The 18502-nt window shown below is 43.2% G+C and overlaps 1 protein-coding gene across 3 annotated transcripts in view; it reads right to left on the bottom strand.

Moving 5' to 3' along the window:
- The window catches only part of LRRC56 (leucine rich repeat containing 56), a 65402-nt gene that overhangs the window by 12220 nt on the left and 34680 nt on the right, over nt 1-18502 (bottom strand). For all 3 annotated transcript variants that reach the window (XM_027785057.2, XM_027785056.2, XM_027785058.2), the window contains 2 exons: nt 3979-4075; nt 3367-3564 (listed from right to left, as the gene is read on the bottom strand). In XM_027785057.2, coding sequence (XP_027640858.2) covers nt 3367-3564; nt 3979-4075 — 295 coding nt within the window. The remainder of the gene's footprint in view (nt 1-3366; nt 3565-3978; nt 4076-18502) is intronic.

Here is an 18502-nt window from a genome sequence, read left to right on the forward strand (position 1 = left end):
GTGGGTGCAGCTCCCTGCTGCAGGCACGGGTGGAGCTGACACGTTATAAAATGATTCACCAGCACATGCCAACGCCTGGGGACCTATGAGCAGCGAGGCCAACCCAGAACAGTTACAACTGTGCTCAGAGCACATGGCGAATTGGGCTGCTTTGGTGGATTCCAGTGGTAGACCAATTTCAGGTGGCACCTTCATCTTTGGGAAAAATACCTCAGGGCTGACTGGGTCGTGCTGCTTTGCAGCGGGAATATTTTTGGGTAAAATAGTCTCACGATTACAAATGGCAGAACACGGTGATGGCGATCTCTTCTACCAAAAGAAAGTGGAAAGCAAGAGTGCACAGCTACTGGCAGAATACAAATGAACAGCTACCTACAAATCAACTGCTTCATCTGGATAAATATTACGCTTTTCAAGACATTGTGTGCAATATTAGGAAACCCCACAAAGCCAAGTCCTCATTCAACAAACAGAAATCTTTCTGTGGGACCTGGATGGCTGTATGCTCCCTCCCTCTGCACGATGCAGCACTGAGGGAGACAGGGGGAGTTCACCAAACAAAGCGCGAGTTCGTTGTTAAGAGGCAGACACTAAATTTCTCTAACTAAGCCTTTAATCTTCATTTAGAAAATGAGTCAACCGATTGCCATGCTACTCCGTACCACATGTGCTCAGAGCAGTGCCTGGGCTACAGCCAATTCCCAGCCATGTCCTGTCGGAGGGAAGCATCACGTTACGCTTATGGTACATGACTGCAACAGAGGCTGCAGAATTTATCATCAGGTTGTTGCTCTTGGTTTAGATAAGAGGGGAAGATGAGCTCATCTGAAAATCAAATTACAGAGACCAAACAGCCTGTCTGAAGAAAGAGCAGTAAATTTCGCTGGACCATTCTGTAGATTAAAAGTAAATAAGCAGAAGAGCTTTGACAGAGCTGTAGCAAGGGCTAGACTACAAGAAGGAGCTTGAGGAATTAGAGCTGGCCATCAAGGGCACGGCAAAGTAAGCCCACATCTATTCTTTCCTGTATTTCAGGTGGCTTTTCTATACCCTGAAGAAATGCAAACATCAGTTGAAATGAAGAAAGCGACAAAGCCCACAGAGAAGCTCTTAGCAGGCAAGGGCAGGGCCAGCTTTGTAACCATCCCGGGGCTGAGCAGCTTCCCAACACGGAGACTGGGTGGGAGACCACAGTGAACTTACTGCCTGCCTGTTCCAGCTCGGTGTAAAACACCATCGTGCAGGCTCCCTCGACACATTCGGGCTGGCATTTGAATGCAACTACTTGCGCAGAAGTAGAGACAGCCATTCCACAGGGAGAAGAGCATGGGGCACAGCACCACATCGCACTCCTCTTCGAATTCCCATTACGTGACAACACGCAGCAGCATCCCGAGGACTTATTTCCTCAGCTAAACAAACCAAGGGCGATCTGACATTTCTCCATTACAAGTGCATTTGAGGGCTGAGGATGCCAAGTGTCCTCCAAAACCACCACTTTTCATTGAGCAGGAATGACAAGGGAGTAGAAACAGACTTTCTGCGCTGTTAGGATATACTGCATCATGCTCGTGGTAGGAGGCTATGAGAAGGAAGTCTCAGAAGTTGTATTTGTCTCCGTGAGAGTAAAACCACTAAGTAGGCGTGCTTTGTCCACCAGAAGCAGGCAGTGCTTCCTTACTGTAGGAATAAGTTTTTTCCTCTCATGATTGCATCTTCCGTAAGGAAGAACTACTAATAGAGAAATCATTTTGTTTGCAAATCATTACAAATGTGGTCTCTGAAGTATACTTCTAGCAGTTCAAAACAGAAAGGCAAGTGTATAATATTTTCTTTTGGATTCCAGAGAGGAAAATTATGATAGCTAAAGCACTACCTTCTGTGGCTCCTTTTACTGAGGGATATGATCAAGCCAACAATTAAATCTGAAAAATGCTAGTAACTCGTGTATCTAAAAAGCACAAAGATTTAAAATATGCACGTCTACTACATGACTGAGTTTTAGTGATAGCACCAGAGCTTTCGAGTCTAAATCCAAGACAAATATCAAATCCAACCTTTCACGCAAATTAACGGCACGGGCATGATCACTGTGAAATGCACACTGTGGAACACGGCACAGCGGAGGCACAGTGCCAGCTCCTGCTCTGCTTCCTTTGATAACCCCTGCATTATCAGCTCTTCACGGTGCCGCCGGGGACTGCACCGTCCTTCCTGAGCGCTGCGTGTTACACACCTATGTGTGCGTGTGTGGGCCTGTCACCTTCCAGAAGGTCTGGATGACAAGATATTGTGTGCTGGCCATAAACTGTCACCTCATGATCTTTGTTAGACACCATGTGACCAAAATGAGGAACACTCCTATTTGACCAGTTTTTTTTAAACACTACTTTTCCTCCAGCTACTTTTTCAGCACATGCCAGGATGCTCATTTTTATATCCCAGCAATGCTTGGTTTTTTGAAGCAGGGGAAAGTAAAAGGGAGTAATACAGCTTTGAGACTGTCCATGTAGATTTAGATCTCCCTTACTTTTCTTGGTGAGTGCCCTGAAACCCAAAGCAGTGTTTCTTCCTGATGAAAACTGTGTTTTCTATCTTTGTGACACAGTGGATCTCATGCCCTCAACAAAATACCTCCGCAGAAACGATTTTATCATTTCAGTATGTAAGAGGTGATCACTGTATTTTGTATCTTCAGCTTTTGCTGAAGGTATTTTTGGCCATTTGATTTTAATCTTTCAGGGGAAAGGACAGCAAGCTGTTTCTACAGCACAGCTTTTCCTAGTTATCTCAAGCATTGTTTTTCTGAGGGTTCAATTTTTGAGCATGGTGGTGGTCCTGGAGCACTCGCTGTTGGACCAGAGAGCTTCCAAAAGAAATTCAAACGAACAAAAACAGATAACTGACTGAGACATTGCAACTGGCACATCTTGTAAAAAAAATATTGGCTTTCTAACCCATTACAAGATCCCTACAGGCTAGAAGGATCCATACAGCTGGGGTCCATGCTCTCCTTGGTCTTCCATTAAGATGCTTGTTTGCACTGGAAGCTGGGAGACGGCAGAACAGCTGTATGGATCAGAACAGCTGTTTTCTAGTTTAATCCCATTCTCATAGGTAAGAAGGAACACATTGCTAGGAAACAGGCCTGAGTCTTTACTAGCACTCCTTGTATTTCATTTGTGCTCATCTTGGAGACAATACCCACAAGAGGACAAAATCAACAGGAATGAAAGATGAGAAATGCATCCCATGTCATCACTCGGAGTGATACAACAGGAAGATGCAGGAATTTTTCTCGTTTCCAACTCAGACTAAAAAAGCACTGCCAAAAATTAACCCAATGTGTGCAAACCAAGTCCTCACCTCTGCTGATTCTGCATTTGGCTTCAGACAAATAAGGTTGCCCTCCACTGTCAGGCGGCTCAGCTTGCGACACAGTCCTAGGTACTGCATCTGGTTGATGTCCTCAATATTGTTCTCTTCCAGGTCCAAAACCTCAAGGTGATCCAGCCAGGTCAGCTGGCTCAGGTCAGAGATATCGTTATAGGCTATGTAGAGTTCCTCAGCAGAAGTAAACAGAATAAATATATAAACCACAGGCTTGCACAAGTAACACTCAAGCTTTGCAAAATGTTTTCTAATATTTGAAATATGACATGGCACAACAGGAAATGAGCACGCAAGTGAACACTTTTCAAGTGTGGCTGCTGTTGTCACCTTAAATATCTAGGGCTAATATAGCAACGAATGCTATTTTGTATTAGGCATCTTCAGGAGCAGGCCTGAAAGTTACACCTTATCAAAAAACCCCCACCAAAACTGTAGTGTCTTCTAAACTAAAACATGCAATTGAAGGCATCCAACCAAAGTCCTTTAGTAAAACAAAGGTTGTAAAGAGAACAAAGCCTACAAGGAAAAAGTATCAACTGAAGATAGTTTTGAGATTGTCGTTTGGCAGGACACATCTATACTTACCTTTAGAGAGCTGCAGGAAGAGATCCCATCTAAATCAGAGAGCCCACAGCAAGCCATCCACAGGACACAGAGATGGGACAACGTGGTTCCAAGATCCCTTACAAAAGAAACAATTCAAGTTCTATTTGAATGGGCGAAGGAACTCGGGACTTGCTTTCACTTTCCCTAAGACTAGGCCACAGCTACTTCCTTCAAATCTCACATTGTTTACAAGAGATGTCATTAAAAATGTTCACCTTCAAAGGTGGAGAATGAAATTGTACCCCTCTTTAACCTCCCTCTCTCACAGACCTCTTTGTTCTTGTATGACGACGTGGCACCCCAGTTTGGTTTGATTAAAATTCTTCCAAGAGCTACATCATAGTAGTTCTGTCATAAATCACAGCCAAACGCTAAGAATTAAGAGGTTTGCCTGTGCTGGCATAATTTACTCTTCACCAATAACCCAAATTAACATATCTGAGCCGATTGCACAGTCACCTCACTTTGTCCTCGTACGGAGTTACGTTTCTTCTGATTTTGCAGTTGAAAGGAATAGCACTCTTGCCAAAAACCATTGTTTGAATCAGCAGAAAATTAGAATCCTTTCCATCCCATTTTCCCACCCTTTAGGTCTAGCAAAATATAAATAAGGGATCATTTGTATCCAAACTTTCTGGTCCTAATCCAAAAAACCACATACCGACCTGCTTAACTCCATGCATGTGTCATGTCCCACTGACGTTGCAACAGTGCACAATCCAAAGATAATTGTGCCTTTGAAAAATGCAAAAATGGTGGCAAATAAACTTGAGGGCTTAACCACCTTCTGTATTTAGTAACATTAAGTTGCATAAAGCCACTGCTCAAACATAAATAAAACACAACAGTTTATCAAATCCCAAACCAAGCAAAAGGTCAGAATTCTCTGCTGCAGCTGTGATAGCAGACCATCTGAATAATAAAGAACTAAACAGGGGGGAACTAAATACAAGGCCAGTTTATCAGAAAAGGTAGAGACTGGCATGGAGTTCACAGAATCACAGCACTGGCTGAGGTTGGAAGGGACCCTTGAAGATCACCCTGTCCGACGCGCATGCTCAAGCAGTGCCAGCTGCCCAGGTCCACATCCAAATAGCGAATATAGTTCTTAAATAGAGATTCTTGGACTTTTAAAATGAAAAAAAAAAAAAAAAATTAAAATTTTAAATTAAACCCACTCAAATTGTGGATTAGCTATGTTTTAGAATACCCGTTTTTATAATATACATTATCATAAATAATATATACTTGAATGCCCTGTCTAGGGAAAATTACGGAAGATAAAATAATGTGGTCATGGGTTCCCTTCTAATCTTGGAATAAAGGTAACAGATCCCTTACTCTTGTCTTCTCTTTATGGACCATGGGAAAACCCAGCAGCTTTTCATTGCCCTCTGAGAACCTCGTGCAGCTTTGATGCAGCTTTGCAGCAAACACCCGATGGTCAATCGCCTGCCTGAGGGATATTGCACAGCCAGCCCCAAGAGGCCAGGAAACTTTTAGTGGGGACAGATGCACTCTTGTTTGTGTTTTTCATTGTTTCTCCACCATCTGAACACTTGGGAAGAGCCACATCAGCAGAAAGGAGACCGCATAAGGTTGAAGAAAGGATGGATGCATGGAAAAATACCCCCAGATGTGCCTCTCCTGTGATTTATCAAATACAGGGTCAAATAGGAGTTTCTAGGCTGAAATTGGGGATTTTCACCCCTCTGCATTCTGGGGCATGGTTTCTCCGTGGGTTTCATTCAGACCTGTTTCATTTCATCCATCCTCTACCAACGCAGGGGCCCCAGGCACTGGGTGCCCCTCATCATCTCTGCCCTGGATGCTGCAGATGTGAGCTCACAATGGGTACACCATACGATGGGTTTACGTAACGTTTTATAGCCTTTGAAACACAAACAGTGCAGCTGATCTAAAGGCCACGACAAAGCAAATAAGAAAAATCTCAAGTCACCCGACATCTCTTTCCATCTAAGGCTACTCCTCCTTACAGAAGAAAACCCTCAACTGACATAAACCACAACTCCCCCACCAAATTCTGTGCATCTGGGTAGCTTGGCTGTGCTCACACGCGCCGCTGGTGCAAAGACACAAGCACAAAGCGAGCCACACACACACACAACTCCCTGCACGTACACACAACACGGTCCCGCAGCAAACTTGCTGCAAACTTCACCTCGTCCCTTAGCTATGAGGACAACAGGGAACGCTTGCCATCCTGTCACTGGACCTGTGACCAGATAAGCCCCTAAAAAAATGGGAGTTTGTCACGTGTCTTCCCACGCAGTCACCCAGATCACAATGTCCCTGGATGTCATCGCATCCCCAGCCCTGCAGAAGATCTTCCAGGAACTATTTACGCTGTGCATATGTTATAAATAAAACAAACATGGGTTCTCAGGCTTCCTTAAGGAACAGATGCCTCCCAAAGTAATATTTACAGAAATTTATTATTAGATTTGCAAGCTCTATGCCTATAATAAGAAAGAAATTAAATTACGTTACAAAAGCAGAACCTACCATCAACCAAGGGCAACACATCCGTAAACACAAATATGACATTAGGAGTAACGTGAAGGAATTACACTGCTCATTTCATGACCCACTTCAAACACTAATGAGTTTTTCAAATTTCAGGCTAATTTTGGTGCACAATTTTCTTTTCTGTAAACCACTGAACATAGGTAAAAGAAAGTGCTCGCTCTCATTTTTATATATTTGAAACAAGAGCTTCTGATAAGACGCTCTGTTCATTAGGCCAGCAAAACTGACGACTATCCTAACCTGATTATTTTAGATATGGTATGGTAAGGTACGATTAATAGATTTTATTTTTATTTTTAATTTGTCTTGTAGTTCCTAAGTGAAGGTCTTTAGCCAAAAGATGGAGCTTCAGGTAGCATGCTTGTTCCTAACATTCCTCTGTCAATATAAAGGATGCCAAAGCAAAGTGAAGGATTAATTCCCAAGCAGTTTTTACACAAGGCCCCAAGAAGAAACAGCGATTCCTCCTCCTGCTAAAACCTTGCTCACTTCATGCATTTTGAAGCAGCAGGCCCCTGCTCCAGCTCAGAGGTCTGAGACTCCCAGAGTTAAATCGTATTCCCCTGTGTGTGTTACAGAGGTTTCAGTACCAGTGCTGGCTACAGCCGAACCCAGTGCACACCAGGCAGGGCCAGTCCCTACTCACGCCACTTGCTAGGTCATGCACAGCAGGTATTCTTTCAGAATTATGAGCTAACGAGTCTCCAAGCATTCTCCTGTTGCAGACACCACCAGAAGAAGACACTAATTTCAATGACTTCTAAAACCTACTTACATTACTCTTCACAATTTATGCTGCCAAGTGCATGGTCTCAAATCCATTCCAGTTTCATTCACGGGTTGCACCTCTGAGCCTCCTACAGCTAACTCTGGTGCAAGTCAGGAGTAGCATGGTTGAGGTTAATACCAGTCAAATTTGATTCCTATTAGCATTCCACCAAAGGAATTAGGTTCTATATCCCATGTCTCGGGTACCTGCAAAAGGCAGAACTGCTGCATGTTTGCAGTGCAGCCCAGTGTTTGATTACAGGGTCTCGTTATTCAAAAATGCTTCTATAGACACTTCAGAAAAGCAAAAAACCATGGAAGCTAATGGGAACTGGTTTCTTACAAGGTTAAAGTTGACTGTCCCAAGCTCACATTTAACCCATGAAACAAAAGACTAAGAAAGCATGAATTTTGTCGCACGGTTTGGTATCACTCAGCCCATTTTTGCTCTCTATACCCTATTTCAGGAAAGGCAGCTAGCAAGCCAAGGCATCTTTGCCCCCTGCCCCTCAAGAAGAGCACTCCAGCTCTTTTGGAGAGCAAATGCCTCCTGTCTCTCCTTCCCTGCTACTGCAGACAAACAGCAGTGAGGAGAAGAGGCAAAAGGAATTTTTCCTTTGCCCAGCCCTGACTGCAGAACCTCACTGCAAGTTAAAGCCAGGAACAAAGTTCCCCTCGCTGACTCCGGGGTCATGCTAGGTGCTGGAGGAGACCAAAATTCTGGGTCATGCAGTCACATTTTGGCCCTGCAGATCTTTATGCCTGCGTCTGTAACAAGTCATCTCCAGTCAGAGATGTTATCGCAGCAAAGTACATCTGCAAATACTCTATTCGGTAACTAACAAATTAATCTTTTGGAAGCTGCAGCATCAGAGAAAAATCCCTTGTTAATTACTACACAGATAATTGCCCCCAAGAGCACAGCTGCTGTAAGGTGAAACAGCAATGTAAGTCAAAGCAAGCTGCTCCTGACAACTGCACGCACCTGCATTTCTGAAAATATTTCTGAAATATTCTGGCTGGTGAGAAGAGAACTTAAGAGCTTGCAAGAGATGGGAGTGCCTCCTCTGGGACCAGCTCTCCTGCATCTGGCACGTCCGCTTTGGAGGGGGTCAGAGCAAAGCGAGGAGCTGTGTGAGCACGCATGGCCGCTGTGTGCGTGCAAGCGTGCACATGGGTATGTTTTCATTTATGTTGAGTGCAGAGGGTCAGATCAGCCCAAACCGGGTAGATGTATCTCATGACTTTTAAACAAGAAATGGAATTAATGGGAATCTGCAGTAATAACTTACCAGGGTAAATTAATATAATAATAAACTCTCCATTTACCAGGGTAGTAAGAGGAAAAATCCACTATAATTATACATATATATATGTATATATATATATACATATAATTATAATGTAGCGTAACAAAACACACCCCTCGCAAAAACAAAATCATTGACTGAGACTGTAATTAATGATATGCATCTCAAAGACCAGAACCCTTCTGCATTAGGCATGATAGAAACTATAGAAAATGACAGCATCTATTCCAAAAATAGGGTAGAGAATATGGGAGAAAAGTCTGAAGCTGAAATAGGAAAAAGATGAGACATTGTAGAAAGCTGGTGGCATCTGGTCGTCTGACGCAGCACGGGAGCACCCCAGTGATGTACAAACAACAAAGAGCATACAGAAGGAACTGGAGGACACCGTAGAGGAGACGTAGCTCCCATTAATATACACAGCAAATAATTCCAGTGGACAAGTGTCTTGTCCTGAGTGACGTGGAAGCCAGGAACTTCACAGAAAGGGCAAGGAATTAATAGGCAAAGCAATTCTATAACCTGCTCACTTCTGCTACGGTTCGTGCAGGTCAGGTTTGAAGCAGAGAGACAGAGACGGGAACGCGTACGTCGTATCTTTGGTTGTGATAAACAGGATTACAGCCTCTGAGGTTGCCAAACCAGTGTCCTGCGGAGAAATTACTCCACACACACCTACGCACTTGCCTGTACAACACGCACTGACTAACAGATCATTGCTTTAGTATCCAGAAGCGCCAAGAAACCAACACAGGCTCCCCCAGTTTCACCTTGAACCCAGAAACTTGCATTTACAATTGATTAAAAAAAAAATGATATTCATAGGCCGAAGGTTTGAAACCTGGTTTTCAACTATCTCTAGATACTGCTGCAGGGATGGGAACTCATCAAAACAGCTCTGTGTTTCTGTGAGGGTCTTGGCAACACACTCCCCACTTCTGCATGACCATTTCGGATTTTTTCCCATGAAATCTGACGCTCCCATCTTGTCATCACTCCCCCAGAGCGGGGGGAGAGCTGAGGGGCAAGGAACAGTTTGGCTTACAACACCTAATAACAAGTTTGAGAAATAACGCGTTCTTCCGTTAATCCAACATCCTTGTTCTTCGGGGATTGATTCACTCCAGCCAAAACTTTACTGGATGGAGACCAGACCTAGAGAGCCAAATCCTGTTCTGGGTTTCACAATAAATCCTGAATAGCTCCACTGAGCTCAAGCTACCCAGTAAACACAACAGCACAACCCTGAACACGTTCATCAGCTTGAAAACCATAGTTTCTTTTGGAAGCTGGTTTCAAATCATTCGCCTAGCAATAAAACACTAAATCCACTGAACTTGCAAGCAGTATCTCAAAGACCACATGCATCTGTTGAATAAATCTTCAGTAGCAATCCATCTAAAATAGCCGTTGATGCAGATATTTATTTTTAAATATCACTCTGAAAACAAAGGCATTGGTAATCGAAGAGATTTAGATTTTAAGAGAGTGACAAAACTACAGTCTTAAAAAGTAAAGAGAATGGGGGGGGGGGGGGGGGGAATCTTGTCTCTGATCTACAGAAATCCAGTTGAATTTATCAAGCCGCACTGTGATAACAGTGATCTGGTCCATATGTCAGCACACAATGGTTTCGTTGTACAGATAATTCTGACATCAGAAGCAAAAACTTTTAAAGCCTGAATGTTATTTAAATCAGTAACATATGTTCTAATAGGAAGCTTACATAATAGTTTCATTGTACTCTCAAATAACTGTAAAGTATTCAAAACTGCAAAACTGATTGTATGCATGTGTTGCTCGTACTTGATCAAATCCATGACACAGCCCCCAACTCCGTAAGCAGCGCTAAGGCCGTGTCCTTATGTCCCTGCAGTGTCCTTTCACGCTTGAAAAAATGGTCATACCAATGTGAAGACCTGACTTGCTTTCCAGTATTGCAGCCTTGGATGGTTTTGTACTTCCTCGTCCAAATTCAAGCAGCAATACGTTGGCTTGTGTGTCCCCTGTCCTGCACCTCCTGCAGCCACGGCACACAGGTTGCCTTTAGCATCATACGCTCCTTTGTGCAAGCATGAACCGCTGCCCTAGGGGTAAGATAACAAGAGTGGTGTCCCATCTTTTGCAGCCAGAAGCTTGCTTTTAGGCTGCAATGCCATGGAAAAGTAGCACCTAATATTCTGGCCTCCGCCTTCCTTCTGAGCTGTGCAGCTTTTTCACTGGAAGGGTTCCTAACCCTGTTGAGACATGTTGTTGGAGACTTCAAAAACTAAGCAAAAAAGACTTTGCTAGGCAATTCGCAACTCATAAGCTTAAACACATCAGAGGAAGACAACTGTGTTTTAGGTTGAACAGAAAGTATGTATTTACCAAAGGTCTTTTTAAATAACAAGCATGTCTATGAAATTCCGTTTTCATAACTCCTTTTTACATGCAAATGAAGAATTTCTGTGTGAATGAAAAGTTGCTGCTGCCAAAGGTCTTTGTAGTAGGGTGTCTCTCTTGTCCCATCTTTTTGTGGCAACCTCCATGTGAATAAGAAGCTGTTTTCCAAATGGGCTACTGCGCTGATGCCACTGGCAATATTTCTCCCAATAAAATGATTCCACTCTTTTATTCCAGGCTGGGGTTTTATTTTGTTGGTTAGTTGCTTTTAAGTTTCAAGTTTGGAAAGGGGAAAAGGTCCAGCATATTGCTTTTTTTTACCTGTGGATCTCTGCCTCAGGCTTTGCGGACAGCAAAACCCATCTCTGGGGAGAAAACGCAGCTCCCCTGGTGCTGCACAAGGGGTAAATCAGGGAGAGCACTCCGGGTCCTGCACTTTGTCCAGCCTGCGACTCTGTTTTGCCTTCTCAGCTTCGTTATGCCACAGCGTGAGCCAGCTGCCACAGCTTTCCTGGGCTTGCTAAAGCAAATTGCAATTATCAAGGAGCCACGTGCTTTTGGCCAGCACTTTCTCTGAAGCTAAAACCTGAAAACAAGAACAGGAGGAGACTACCTGGCTGCAGCAGTCAAAACCAACAACCGTTCAAGGCAGTTTGGTTGTTGTCCAGGCACGAAGGCAGAGCCCACGCTGGTGCTCCTGGTAGAGTACTTGGGCTCTGCCACGGACACGGCTGTGACCAACACTTTGACCAGAGACACTGCATGAAAATCCTTGTTCTACTAACGGCAGTGCCAAACCTCCCCCTGCCTTCAGTGGGGCTGAGACCTTCCCCTCCGGTGCCGGCAGGTGAGGACAGCAGGAGATGGAGATAGGAGACAGGAGGTGACAACAGGGAAGGAACCCAACCCTAACGAGATACAGCTCTGGGCCATTCCTGACTTCTAACATTTCCACTCGTATTGTCGTTTCTTGCTGCCTCATTGAACTCACTGCAGCAACTGCAATATTACACTATGCTACTTGCAAGCACTTTATTTTCCATGTCAGATTATACCTCATTTAAACCAAAAGTGCTTGCTGAGACCAAGAGGAGAGAGGTAGCTGTAAATGAAATCGAGTGCTGCTAAACACGCTTCTGTAACTAGTCAATCATGTTTCAGTTAATGCAGATGCTTACTTCTGTTAAAGTTAATACACATGAAACTTAGCTTTAGTTTCAAGTACTCTCATTTTTAGTTGCTGTCAAAAAACCTGGAGCAGAATAATGGGCTTGATCAACGTTGATGTACTCAGAGTCAGGAACAGCAATTCCCTAACACACGAACATACAGCGTGTGTGGGAAGGATAATGTAATTTTGTGTTAATTTCCTTTTGATCATTAAAACTGCTTGTCAGCTTAGTTACTGGTAGCGTTTTAACGATGAAAGATCAGTTGCTTTAACTCAGCTCCCACAATTTGGAAGGAGCAGGGGTTGCCAAAGTGCGGTTCTGTGGGCCAAGACCTGCCCTTGATCTTTTTTTTTTTTTCCACCCTACTCCAGCTCCCACCCTTGGCATGAAGCTGCGCCCCAGAGATGCTGTGGAAACCCAGTACGCTGTGCTGCATCTCACCGGTGCGTTACATCTTCCACAAGAGCAGGAGAATTTTCAAATAGGATAAAGTTGAGACACACAGTAAATAAAACTCTCACACCCACATATTCATTGCCCCTCAATTTAGCCCCAGAGCTACTGACAGTTCCTATAGCTTTGGCAATCGTTCATTTTCATTGTTGAAAGTTTACATACAAAAAAAATAAAGGATAATGAAACTGTGGTTACAGAATGAGTTATTTACATTGAGGGAATGAATCCCACAGCTCTTTAAAATTTCCTGCATGAACAACTTTTCAGTCTCCCACATGTTGTGTGCCTGTTTCACAGTATGTTCCAGGTCTGAGCTTTGGCAGAGTAAGACAGATATATTGCAACTTTGATTTAATATAGATCTCATCCTTCAAAATGAACACTCAAAACTTTTAACGCTGCAGGGTAAACAGAAGGAATATTCTGTAAAAGATCCAAATCAGCTGACAGATTCAGTGGTGTTAAGACACACACCACAAAAAAAGCCCCCCAAACCTCTTTTTCCGAGTACCAGAAAAAATGGAATTCTAGATTAATTGACCACACAGAACTAAAAAAATGGATCAGCTGTGAGTTGCTATTCAATTTTTGTCATAGTAATGGCTATAGCTTCCACTGAAAAAAACCCCACTTGCAATACTGCAGAAATGGGTTGTTATGAAAACAGAGAGAAAACGTAATTTAAAATTATTTAGTCTGAATGTACAGTGGCAGGAAAGCAGGTTCTTGAGATTCTTTAAATCTGGCACATTTGTATGACACTAATGATTTTCTCCTGTGGCTGACGGTAGTTTCTTCTTTGTACCTTTTCCTTCCTTTTCTAATCTATGTATATATACAATAAGAAAACAGGAAAAATACAGAAGCTTGCAAGGAAGAGATACAGGTACATTTTAGGCCTGTGAATGGCCGGCAAACACCAGTTGATTTCTTCCAAATTTCTTTTCCCTCTCAGCCTCTAATATTCACCCTGGATTTGGCATGATAGACTTGACTCTGCATGTCCTGAGCCAACACTTTGTCTTTAAACAATACCTTCAAGGAAGACTTTGCTTGTACTGGCCTCCAGATGTTCTACAGCAAGCAAACAAGATGCAGAAGAGAAGCTTGGGGGACCTGAGAGCCCGTCACCCTGACTACTGAGGCAGATCAGACCTTATAGATTTCCATACTAAGGGTGTTACTACAAGACAGAACCTGCAAGTTTATGTCACAGTACCCCAGTATAGCTCTCAAATCTGGAGCAGGTGTGCTCATCGGCTGTATAGCAAATGCCACACCCCATTCTTTGGCTTCATTCAAACGAATTCCCACTCCAGGGGGATCTAGCAGTAGATGTTGAAATGTGTCTCCAGTCATGGAGATGAACTTTATGGCAGAAGTGCAAATCCTCATGAGGGCTCTCAGCTGCCAGAGATGCCGCTGATCAGCTCCACTGATCATCCCGTGTGAGCAGACTAGTTGTTCTAGCTCCCCAGTGCCCTCCTGCCAAGAAAAGTCCCAGGAGGCCTGCATAAACTATTTCAGAGGCACTCACGCAAAATTCTCCCACCCGTCTTGGTTGAGTTCTGGAGGCAACGGTAGCTGCCACCCATGAGTAACAAATAGTTCCTTTATAGACTAATTTGCAATGGATCCTTTGCAAAAGTAACTAAGTGCCCAGTCTCCCCAAAACGGCACACAGTCTTCGTGCGAGAGAAACGCATAAGACAGACTTCCGAGTAGCTCATGAGTTGGGATAAACCCCTTCGTGGCTATGATTTATACTGGTTTTGAGAAAAGCAATTCTACTACCTTGAGCTGGCTGGCTACTGGCTGTGAAGTAAGGGAACATATCCCCCAAAAAGCTGCAGAACGTCACGTCACCCACTAACTGCCACATTATTCAACAGTGGACGCTCACACCATGGATCTCAGTGGCTCTGCGTACCTCTCCAGTGAAAATAAAGGTTTTCAGTCAACGTACCTATCAATTTTTACATAAGCTAACTCAGAGACATTGTACAAACTACCTGGTATCACTGTTAAGTATAGACTGTAGGAAATGAGGTAACTATTTCACAAGGCACAAATATACGGACATACAGTCTCCTTTCAAACCCTGTTGAGACTAACATTTCTTCTGCACCATTAAGTTAGCTTGGGAATGCAAAAAGGAAAAAAACCCTCTGTGGGATGGCTATGAGTGGTATTTAATATTAATGAGTGTATGAGGTAGAGAGAGATGACTCCCCCTAATTATAATGCTTTGTGAGCTTAAAAGTAAATACCAGTTAATCTAAACTATTTAATAAAAAATAATGACATTCTTGAAAACAAAAACCCCCACAATCCACCCAGAAAAAAAATGCACTTTTAACTTAGTAGGAAGAATCATTGCATACTGCAGTTTAGAGCAAATACTAAAAATATACAGAATTTGCTTATTGACATAGATGAACCTTACAGAAGGTCCTTTTGACAATGGTGGCTGTATTGCTTAAACACATAAGAGTGATAAAATAAGACTGATTATACAAATAAGCACATTTTCAAATATTTTTAAAACCCTCAAGTATGACTTAGCAACTATATTTTATTGTGTTTATTTTATAAAGGTTAAAATTTATGCTACTGATTCTTACTAATTCTAGGGTTAAAATTTAACATGTGGCAATAAATTCTTCAATTTAAGAAGCTCTTAGGGAACAAATGTTATGTTTTAAAACTAGGTCTACCTTGGGATGCTAAGGACAAGAACATAAAAAAAAAAAAGTCTGTGGGACCTTAATAGGGATAATTATTATAATTATAAACAAGGGCAAGTTGGACTAAACAACACTAAGCAGAGTAAACCAAACCTCTGTAAATTCTTGCCTATGGTGAGATGAAGCAGTAGAAAGTGGAGCGGTAGGACTGTGAGGCTGGTGAAGTTCAAGCCAGAAGCTGCCACAAATGGTCTTTCAAACGTGCAATCCTTCATAAAACTTCTGTTACCAGCAGTGGGTGGTAGGTTTCAGTATCAGGCCTGTTTTCAAGTTCTCACCTCTAGAATATGAACACACAGTGCAGCTCAAGGCAAAGGGGGAAGAACGTGCATGCATTATACCTGCTGATGGAATCGCAAACTTCACCTCCTAAAACACAAAGGCATCTCTGTATTTCTTTTTGCAGGTATTCTTCCACCCCTGAGAGGCCTCATGCACCCTGTAAAGATCTCAGGACAGAAGGATAAAACTTTGCCAAACAGCAAATCAGAAATAAATCTAGAGAAAAAGAAGTGTGCACATATTTTAGGGGAAAAAGAGCAACAGGTCCTTTGTGGGCAGTAATGTGTCCACAGAAAATAAGAAAAACTAAATCAACTCCTGCATAGAAGGTATTTTCTAGAAATTAAATTACATAAACTGATCATACACTGAAATTCTATTTATTTCTTCATTGTTTATTCATATTGCTTGGCAGTTACCAACTGATGAATACAACCACATAGTTTAATTTCCCATCCAGCCTGACTCTCCCTTTTTTAAAATCAGCACTCACCTTGCATTTCAAGGACATAATTTCCCACTGAATATAATTATTTTCAATAAAAAAACCCCAAAAAACAAAAAACCAAACAAGCTGCAGACAAGCAACTCTCTTGTAGGAGAGAACCAAACCAACCTACAAAGCCATTAAACTAATGCTAAAATTATTTTCCTACCTATTACCATGAAGACAAGCCTTCCACAGCTGGTTAGCTCCACTGGCAATGGGCTAATTCCTACTGCTTCCCAACCCAGTTCTTTGGGTTTTCTCAGACAACAATTATAATCATTCTTTCTCATCACTAAAATGAACATTTAGGAGTACATTTTCATAACTGATCCCTGACATTGACAGCTGAAACAGAGCAGCTGCAAACCATAATACCCAGGCATGTAAGTACTTATTGGCTGGCAGAAATCAGCTATTACCAACGTTTTTATTTATCGTATTACAGTAGCCATCCAAAACATGTAAGTGAGATCACGATCCCATTAGGCAAAGCCTTGTACATAACTCATTCAAAAGACTGTCTGCTCCAGAGTAACGTATGAAGTAAACAACTGAGGCTGAAAATACAGCAGATTTCTACAGCTAACGCAGGATGCTGCAGAAACAAGAGCTAACCCAGGAGCTGAGTCCTGTTTCTGAAGTCCTGGCCCAGTGGCTCAGCCACAAAGCCCAGTCTTGCCACAGCCCAGTCAGCTACAAAGCCTCTAGTCCTTGCCATTGCTATCTCCAGTCAGTTCAAAGAGTAAAGTTGCCCCTGTAACCCCAGAGACTGGAATCAGGTGTGCTGACGGACCCCATCAAGGTTCTTCATTCACTAAAAGCAATTTGTGCAGCTTAAGTAATTACTACTTGTAAACAAACAGCATTTCTAAGACCAGAACACCAATGAATACAGGATTTCAGAGGTTCCCTTTGGAAATGGCAAAAGCTTTTACCTACTTGTTTTCTTGATGAAGGAAAGGAAAGGAGCAATGGTGTGCAGAGGGGGAGAGCCAGGGATTTATGTGGCTTTTGCAGGTGTGGATGCATGCACTTGTTTCTGCTCGCTGACCTTGAAATGGTAAGGGCTGGATTCTTCCCATGGGACAGTCTACCCTCAAACACCAGAGAAGGAATGCAGGACATCTCTATCCCTCAGACCTTCTCACAAGAAGGGAAAAGTTGAGAAGTGTCCACCATCTCCCCTCCAGTCCCCTGCCCCACTGGACCACACCGTCCTACCAGCACATCCGCAGCTCAGGGAGTGCTTGCTTCGAGATGAGCCTCATCTCCTGGCTGGACAACACCAAATGAAGGTGGACCCCAGAGAAAATCGTACAAGGAAGAGGTTTGAGGGCTTCATGTCAACAAGCCCAGGCTCCAGCAGAGGTATTTGCTGCTCCAATATACAACAGAGCTATGTTAGCAAGGCAGTGGCTGAGGCAGCGATAAAGAGAAGCAGAACTCCCGTCTCGGACAGGTGTCTGGCATGAGAAAACATCCTGAAAAGTTACTTTTTACCAAATGTACTCAAAAGTGGTGTGTCTATTCAGATGGTTAGCAGAGAAAGGGCACAACTATTCATTAAATGATGGGCTTACCTTACCTTGCAGATGTTTAATGGCAGATTTGCTGCACACATTGTCCACTATTTATTTACTTTGCTATTTCGCTAGCCACATGCATGCTGCAAAAAGTGTTGTGGTCTCCGATGATCCTCTTATAGTTTTCATGCCCTGTATTGTAGCGCGGCTTGGATCACAAGGTAGAAACACCATAGCTGTCTCCCTAGGGGAAGAAATCTACCTCTGTGGAACTGCTCAGGTGACAATGAGAGCAGATTCTCTCTGCTCCAAGGTGAGATGGATGCACGAGATCTTCCCCACCAACCCTGTCAGGACCAGGAGACTTAAACTTGGAGCTGCAATGGTAGGACCTGCCTCATAACCCTGTTCCTTACAGGTATGCTCTGTACCTGACAGCCTGGAATAGGTGGCAGGGGAGTTTCAGCTCAGGAAGGCTGTATAAAACATAGTGCTGAAGGCAAGAGCCACGGAAAGACACTGCAAGGCCAAGAACTTGTTTTGGTGTCCTCTGCACTTGCTGCAGAACGGAGCCCGAGGTCCAGAACTGCAACGGCGCATTTGTGCAGAAAACAAGTTCCGCTTCCCTTGCTGGCGAATCAGCCCGTCAGACTCCCTGATATCTAACGTCATAAACGCGCTCACACTCTCTACTTTGGGCAATTGACCCGGTGAAATTAAACCAAGGAAAATCAGAAGCATTACGTTACCTTCCTTGTCAAGGGAGAGCTAGGCAGCTCAGAGGGGTCTACCCACAACAGGTAAATGGGCAAAGCAATCA

Source organism: Falco peregrinus, chromosome 9, assembly GCF_023634155.1.
Source record: "Falco peregrinus isolate bFalPer1 chromosome 9, bFalPer1.pri, whole genome shotgun sequence".
Lineage (NCBI taxonomy): Eukaryota > Metazoa > Chordata > Aves > Falconiformes > Falconidae > Falco > Falco peregrinus.